The sequence below is a fragment of the Eucyclogobius newberryi genome, unplaced genomic scaffold (genome assembly GCF_026437365.1).
Source record: "Eucyclogobius newberryi isolate DKJ021-1_F unplaced genomic scaffold, fEucNew1.0.hap1 SCAF_10, whole genome shotgun sequence".
Lineage (NCBI taxonomy): Eukaryota > Metazoa > Chordata > Actinopteri > Gobiiformes > Gobiidae > Eucyclogobius > Eucyclogobius newberryi.
The window spans coordinates 38,521,172-38,529,770 of NW_027315724.1; the positions used below are offsets into that span (position 1 = coordinate 38,521,172).

Genomic DNA, 8,599 nt, shown 5'->3' on the forward strand with positions numbered 1-8,599 from the left:
AGAGCACACACATCCATGAAGAACACACACAACCATGAAGAACACACACAACCATGAAGAACACACACATCCATGAAGAACACACACATCCATGAAGAACACACACATCCATGAAGAACACACACATCCATGAAGAACACACACAACCATGAAGAACACACACATCCATGAAGAACACACACAACTATGAAGAACACACACATCCATGAAGAACACACACATCCATGAAGAACACACACATCCATGAAGAACACACACATCCATGAAGAGCACACACATCCATGAAGAACACACACAACCATGAAGAACACACACAACCATGAAGAACACACACATCCATGAAGAACACACACATCCATGAAGAACACACACATCCATGAAGAACACACACATCCATGAAGAACACACACAACCATGAAGAGCACACACATCCATGAAGAACACACACAACCATGAAGAACACACACAACCATGAAGAACACACACATCCATGAAGAACACACACATCCATGAAGAACACACACATCCATGAAGAACACACACATCCATGAAGAACACACACAACTATGAAGAACACACACATCCATGAAGAACACACACATCCATGAAGAACACACACATCCATGAAGAACACACACATCCATGAAGAGCACACACATCCATGAAGAACACACACAACCATGAAGAACACACACAACCATGAAGAACACACACATCCATGAAGAACACACACATCCATGAAGAACACACACATCCATGAAGAACACACACATCCATGAAGAACACACACATCCATGAAGAACACACACATCCATGAAGAACACACACATCCAGCAGGGTTCAGACGATGGTCTTGTCTCACTCCTGGTTCTGACCTCAGCGTTTGACCATCGATCACAACATTCTACTGCAGAGGTTAGAATGTGATGTAGGTGTCAGAGGCCCCTCCCTCAGAGGCCCCGCCATCAGGGGCCCCGCCATCAGGGGCCCCGCCCTCAGAGGCCCCGCCCTCAGAGGCCCCGCCCTCAGCTGCTTTACATCCCTTTATCTGATAGGTACAAGTTTGTTCATGCTCTTCTTGGAATCTGAATATTGATCTTAATATTTTGTGGTTTTCGCTGGTTAAGATGTGTTTATGTGATATCGATTCTTGTTCAATGTTATTTAAGGCCATAATATTTACTAATGTGGTCAGAAACTTTTACTTCCCCATTGGTAATATTTTTGTAATTCAAGCTAAATTATCTTGGGTCCAATCAGAAATATGCACTTAAATAAATCATTCTAACCACTAAATATCATATTAATATTCTGATTTCAGCTCATTTTATCTGAGGCTGGATTACATAAAAAGACCTTTTAGACGTGTATTTACCAATATGTTAATTAGGCTGAGCGCCACAAGCTGCGAGAGGCCTTCTAGTTCCGTAAGGCCGCGGCAAGCACGGCTGCGAAAGTGCACACGTAGTGCGTATGTGTACGTAGTGCGCACTTCCAAACACTCACTAACGCACTCCTCCTCACGCCCCGTGCAGACTAATTAGTAGTAGGAAAATGGAACATTACGTTGTAAACGGGCGAAGCCCCTGCAAAAGTGCGCACTAAACCAGCACTTTACATTGGGATGACGACCGCTTTTCCCATGTAAAGCGCTCGTTGCGCTAAGTAGCTCACGAATACGTTTCATCTCCTGCAAAATTGGCGCGTCAGCGCCCCCAAATGTACCAGAAATGCATTGAGAGATAGGAAATTACCCCCAAAAATATGATCGTAGAATCACGAAATTTGGCGCAGAGGTAGATGGTGACAAGAGAAGTAAAAAATATTATTACGGCAACGCCGTCCGCCCAACCAAATGTCGGCCATATTTGTTCAAAAATGGCTAAGCATGACTCTGAGTTTTTCCAAATGTATTACTTTTACAAACTCCTCCCCCTCAGGACGTTGGCCCTAAAAAGCTGAAATTTTGTGAAAATGGTGCTGAGGAGTGGGACATCAAAAATTATTCAAATTTTGATCTCTGTCACGGTCTCTGTGCGGTGAAGCCGCAAACTGTAGCAAGAATTTCAGAAATGTCCCAAATTTTAAATTTGCTGCCGTTTGCGCAGATAAAGTTTGCGAATTGCGTCAAATTAGAATCAGTTGTTAAACTCTTTGCCCTAAACCTACTTGAAGTGAAATACATGAATTTGGCGCCCCCTACAGATTTTCTATGGAGGATAAAATGTTTAGTTTTGCGAAATTTTACGAAATTTGACAAATTCAATTTTGGCATCCACATCAAAAAAGTCACTGAGACCCATCACATATTTGTTACGGCGTTGCCGTAGCGATGACAGAAACCTCCCATGTTATTCCAATGGGGAAATCACCAAATCTCTGAAATTTGAACATGCTTATACTTAATGCTGTAGAAGTTCAAATAATCAGACCAAAAGTACGTTTGTGTCTCTTCTTTATTTGCTTCCATCAAAATCAACCCCACCTGTGCAACAAGAATCCATTTAAATACCCTCACCCCTCTACTACTTCCTTCACCCTTTCACAATAAGACACCTTTTGTGTGTGAGACATAATAATACATACATACATAATGCAGGTTCGCCATACAGCTTTTACAAACTCATCCTCGGGCTTTAGCCCTATCAACGTGAAATTTGGTGAGACTCCTCCTCAGGGGTGGACCATCAAAAGTTATCCACATTTTTATTCAAAGAGTCACGGTCTCTGGCAAGAATTCTAAATGAAATTGCTTTTTGAATGGTAAAGCAAAGGAAGAAGATGTGACAGCGTCACAGATTCAGCAGTAGGCGTAATAAAAAGACAACTGGGGTGCGTTAGCGCCCCCTCCTCTTGCGGCGTGGCGAGACACTCTCATAGAACTCTAATACTCTATATAGAATAGAACTCACCATGACGTTAGATCCAAAAGATATTCAACCTTTTGATTAAAGTGTTTTCTATTTTTGCAAAAAGCTTGAAAAGTTTAGAGCCTCAAACGGTTTGAAAATAAATCACAAGACATCTCACCACGGGCCGACCCGGGCCGACTCGGGCCGACCCGGGCCGACCCGGGCCGACCCGGATCACCCAAGCCCCGAGTGTCTTTCTTCAACGACTTCTCAGCACAAGTGGTTTTAAACAAAGGCAAAGCTTTTGATGCAGTGAAATCCTGCCTGAGAGAGAAGAACTTGGAATACTCTGCTTTGTCCTGCAACGCTGAGGATGAACGTGGATGGAAAAATAAAACAATTCACTACAGCAGAAGATGCGCGGGTATTTGATTTGGTCTGATATTCTCTCCCTTTTATTTTTCTTTATTTCAATGAAAGGGTTCTGACCTCTTTTTCCCGGTGGGACATGCCTGAAACACCTCCCGAGGGAGGCGCCCAGGAGGCTCCGGAACAGATGCCCGAGCCACCTCAGCTGGAGGAGCAGCAGCTCTACTCCGAGCTCCCCCCGTGTGGCCGAGCTCCTCACCTTATCTTTAAGGGAGCGCCCAGCCACACGGCGGAGGAAACTCATTTCGACCGCTTGTATCCGCGATCTTATTCTTTCGGTCACTACCCAAAGCTCATGACCATAGGTGAGGTCAGAACGTAGAGCGACCGGTAAATCCAGAGCTTTGCCTTTCGGCTCAGCTCCTTCTTCACCACAACAGTCGATGCAGCGACTGCATCACTGCAGCTGCTGCACCGATCCAACTGTCGATCTCACGCTCCATCCTTTACTCACTCGTGAACAAGACCCCGAGATACTTGAACTCTTCCACTTGGGGCAAGGACTCCCCACCCACCTGAAGAGGGCAAGCCACCTTTTTCCGGTCGAGAACCATGGCCTCGGATTTGGAGCTGATTCTCATCCCAGACGCTTCACACTCGGCTGCAAACCGTCCCAGTGCAGCTGCAGGTCCGGGTTTGATGGAGCCATCAGGACAACATCGTCTGCAAACAGCAGAGATGAGATCCTGTGGTCCCCAAACCGGACACCCTCCAACCCCTGACCACACCCTCCGACCCCTGACCACACCCTCCGACCCCTGACCACACCCTCCGACCCCTGACCACACCCTCCGACCCCTGACCACACCCTCCGACCCCTGACCACACCCTCCGACCCTTGACTGCGCCTAGAAATTCTGTCCATAAAAATTATGAACAGAACCGGTGACAAAGGGCAGCCCTGGCGGAGTCCAACATGCACTGGGAACAGGTCTGACTTACACACAGCTCCTGCTCCGGTCATACAGGGACCGGACAGCCCTGAGCAAAGGGCCCCGGACCCCGTACTCCCGGAGCACCCCCCAAACGACACCCCGAGGGACACGGTCGAAAGCCTTCTCCAGATCCACAAAGCACATGTGGACTGTACAAACTCCCATGAACCCTCGAGCACCCGATGGAGGGTATAGAGCTAAAAACACCCGGGGAAGACCCAGGACACGCTGGAGAGACTATGTCTCTCGGCTGGCCTGGGAACGCCTCGGGATCCCCCCGAAGGAGTTGGAGGAAGTGTCTGGGGAGGGGAAGTCTGGGAGTCCCTGCTCAGACTGCTGCCCCCGCGACCCCGCCCCGGATAAGCAGAAGAAGATGGATGGGGTCCTGGACTGTACTGGAGACATGGAAGTATTTGTCCAACGTGGACCCGTGTGTTTTTGTAAAGTTTGGAAAAGAAGTTCAAAATTCACAAAATTATCGCCTTAGAAACTTAGAAAACAACAGGCAGAAAGAACTGTTCAAATATGAGATAAGAATATTGGCATTTTAACCAAACAAGACCAAATACAATCATCGTTTGAATCCTTCTACACCAAGAATTTCACCAAAATATCAGTTAAAAAAGAAGAAATACAAGTACAAAATACAATATAAATCCTTTTTAGACTCTATTTATCCACAATGATCAGGATTTATGAACAAACGGCAAACACAAGATAAGACCAAATAAATGCTCAAATATGAATGGATTATTTAATAATAAAAATATATTCAGGCTCTTTATGACAGAGAGCGGTGAGGCAGGGTTGTGCTTGGTCCCCCCTTTTGTTCACTTTGAACTTGGAACCATTGGCCCAATATATTAGACGATCGAAAACGATCTACGGCGTCTTAGATGATGGAACATGAAGATGCTGCTGCAGAGGATGAGGATGTCCTGCTACATCAGACCAAACAGAGGATGTCCTGCTACATCAGACCAAACAGAGGATGTCCTGCTACATCAGACCAAACAGAGGATGTCCTGCTACATCAGACCAAACAGAGGATGTCCTGCTACATCAGACCAAACAGAGGATGTCCTGTGCAAAACTGAAATGTGTTTTGTGTGTACGGCACCTGCACTCTGTCATTTGTGTGTGTTGTCTGTGTGTATGTGTGTTGTGTGTGTTGTGTGTGTTGTGTGTGTGTGTTGTGTGTGTGTGTGTGTTGTGTGTGTTGTGTGTGTTGTGTGTTGTGTTGTGTGTGTTGTGTGTGTGTGTGTGTGTGTTGTGTGTTGTGTGTTGTGTGTTGTGTGTTGTGTGTGTGTGTTGTGTGTTGTGTGTGTGTGTTGTGTGTTGTGTGTGTATGTTGTGTGTGTGTTGTGTGTTGTGTTGTGTGTTGTGTGTTGTATGTTGTGTGTTGTGTGTTGTGTGTTGTGTGTTGTGTTGTGTGTTGTGTGTTGTGTGTGTGTTGTGTGTGTATGTTGTGTGTTGTGTGTTGTGTGTTGTGTGTGTGTTGTGTGTGTGTTGTGTGTGTGTTGTGTGTGTATGTTGTGTGTTGTGTGTTGTGTGTTGTGTGTGTGTTGTGTGTGTGTTGTGTGTGTGTTGTGTGTGTATGTTGTGTGTGTATGTTGTGTGTTGTGTGTTGTGCCTCACCTGCACGCGGGCCTCGCTCAGCTTGGCCCTCTGTGCCAGCTCCTCGCGGCTGTAGATGTCGGGGTAGTGCGTGCGCTCGAACGCTCGCTCCAGCTCCTCCAGCTGCTCGGCGGTGAAGGTGGTTCGACTGCGGCGCTGCTTCCTCTTCAGAGGCAGGTCCGGCAGGTCCGGCAGGTCCGGCTCAGATTCCACCTCAGAGCCTTCGTCCGACTGATGAGGAGCTGGAACAGGAACCAGATATTGAGACTCACTAAACTGACTGATGTTATGGTCAATATCTCAGTAAAACTGGACTTAAGTCAAACACTGACATCGTCTTATTTTCTACAGGAACTTCACGTTTGACTTGAAACCAATCACTTTACTTCTTTATATCCAGGTTCAGGTTTAGTCCAGGTTTAGTCCCAGTTTTAGTCCCAGTTTTAGTCCAGGTTTAGTCCCAGGTTTAGCCCAGTTTTAGTCCAGGTTTAGTCCTGGTTTAGTCCAGGTTTAGTCCCAGTTTTAGTCCAGGTTTAGTCCAGGTTTAGTCCCAGTTTTAGTCCAGGTTTAGTCCCAGTTTTAGTCCAGGTTTAGTCCCAGGTTTAGCCCAGTTTTAGTCCAGGTTTAGTCCTGGTTTAGCCATGTTTTAGTCCAGGTTTAGTCCTGGTTTAGTCCAGGTTTAGTCCCAGTTTTAGTCCAGGTTTAGTCCAGGTTTAGTCCCAGTTTTAGTCCAGGTTTAGTCCCAGTTTTAGTCCAGGTTTAGTCCAGGTTTAGTCCAGGTTTAGTCCCAGTTTTAGTCCCAGTTTTAGTCCAGGTTTAGTCCAGGTTTAGCCCAGTTTTAGTCCAGGTTTAGTCCTGGTTTAGCCATGTTTTAGTCCAGGTTTAGTCCTGGTTTAGTCCAGGTTTAGTCCCAGTTTTAGTCCAGGTTTAGTCCAGGTTTAGTCCCAGTTTTAGTCCAGGTTTAGTCCCAGTTTTAGTCCAGGTTTAGTCCAGGTTTAGTCCAGGTTTAGTCCCAGTTTTAGTCCCAGTTTTAGTCCAGGTTTAGTCCCAGGTTTAGCCCAGTTTTAGTCCAGGTTTAGTCCTGGTTTAGCCATGTTTTAGTCCAGGTTTAGTCCTGGTTTAGTCCAGGTTTAGTCCCAGTTTTAGTCCAGGTTTAGTCCAGGTTTAGTCCAGGTTTAGTCCCAGTTTTAGTCCAGGTTTAGTCCCAGTTTTAGTCCAGGTTTAGTCCCAGTTTTAGTCCAGGTTTAGTCCCAGTTTTAGTCCAGGTTTAGTCCAGTTTTAGTCCAGGTTTAGTCCTGGTTTAGCCATGTTTTAGTCCAGGTTTAGTCCTGGTTTAGTCCAGGTTTAGTCCTGGTTTAGTCCAGGTTTAGTCCAGGTTTAGTCCAGGTTTAGTCCAGGTTTAGCAGCCTTACATTTGGTTGGGTTAATCTGGTGTAAAATGTTTATTTAAACGAGTTGTAAATAAGATCTTTTCTTTTCTCATTTTTGTCCTTATTTGTTCTTTTGTCGTTTGATTTAGTGTTAGAAAATAGTCTCAGAACAGTTTTGAAATCACTTTGAGAACATTGATACCAAACTCTCAAAAAGAACATGACAGACCCTGTGACTGACCCTCTGACTGACCCTGTGACTGACCCTGTGACTGACCCTGTGACTGACCCTCTGACTGACCCTGTGACTGACCCTGTGACTGACCCTGTGACTGACCCTCTGACTGACCCTGTGACTGACCCTGTGACTGACCCTCTGACTGACCCTGTGACTGACCCTGTGACTGACCCTGTGACTGACCCTCTGACTGACCCTGTGACTGACCCTGTGACTGACCCTGTGACTGACCCTGTGACAGACCCTGTGACTGACCCTGTGACTGACCCTCTGACTGACCCTGTGACTGACCCTGTGACTGACCCTATGACTGACCCTGTGACTGACCCTCTGACTGACCCTGTGACTGACCCTGTGACTGACCCTGTGACTGACCCTCTGACTGACCCTGTGACTGACCCTGTGACTGACCCTGTGACTGACCCTGTGACTGACCCTCTGACTGAACCTGTGACAGACCCTGTGACTGACCCTCTGACTGACCCTCTGACAGACCCTGTGACTGACCCTGTGACTGACCCTGTGACTGACCCTCTGACTGACCCTCTGACTGACCCTGTGACTGACCCTGTGACTGACCCTCTGACTGACCCTCTGACTGACCCTGTGACTGACCCTCTGACTGACCCTGTGACTGACCCTGTGACTGACCCTCTGACTGACCCTGTGACTGACCCTGTGACTGACCCTCTGACTGACCCTGTGACTGACCCTGTGACTGACCCTATGACTGACCCTGTGACTGACCCTCTGACTGACCCTCTGACTGACCCTGTGACTGACCCTGTGACTGACCCTGTGACTGACCCTGTGACTGACCCTGTGGCAGACCCTGTGACTGACCCTGTGACTGACCCTCTGACTGACCCTGTGACTGACCCTGTGACTGACCCTATGACTGACCCTGTGACTGACCCTCTGACTGACCCTCTGACTGACCCTGTGACTGACCCTCTGACTGACCCTGTGACTGACCCTGTGACTGACCCTCTGACTGACCCTGTGACTGACCCTGTGACTGACCCTCTGACTGACCCTCTGACTGACCCTGTGACTGACCCTGTGACTGACCCTGTGACTGACCCTCTGACTGACCCTCTGACTGACCCTGTGACTGACCCTGTGACTGACCCTCTGACTGACCCTCTGACTGACCCT

General features: G+C 47.3%; 1 protein-coding gene across 1 annotated transcript in view; it reads right to left on the bottom strand.

Moving 5' to 3' along the window:
• LOC140369175 (paired box protein Pax-3-A-like) overlaps positions 1-8,599 on the bottom strand; it is a 62,610-nt gene that overhangs the window by 20,257 nt on the left and 33,754 nt on the right. Inside the window, exon 5 of the mRNA XM_072456448.1 lies at positions 5,855-6,075. Coding sequence (XP_072312549.1) covers positions 5,855-6,075 — 221 coding nt within the window. The remainder of the gene's footprint in view (positions 1-5,854; positions 6,076-8,599) is intronic.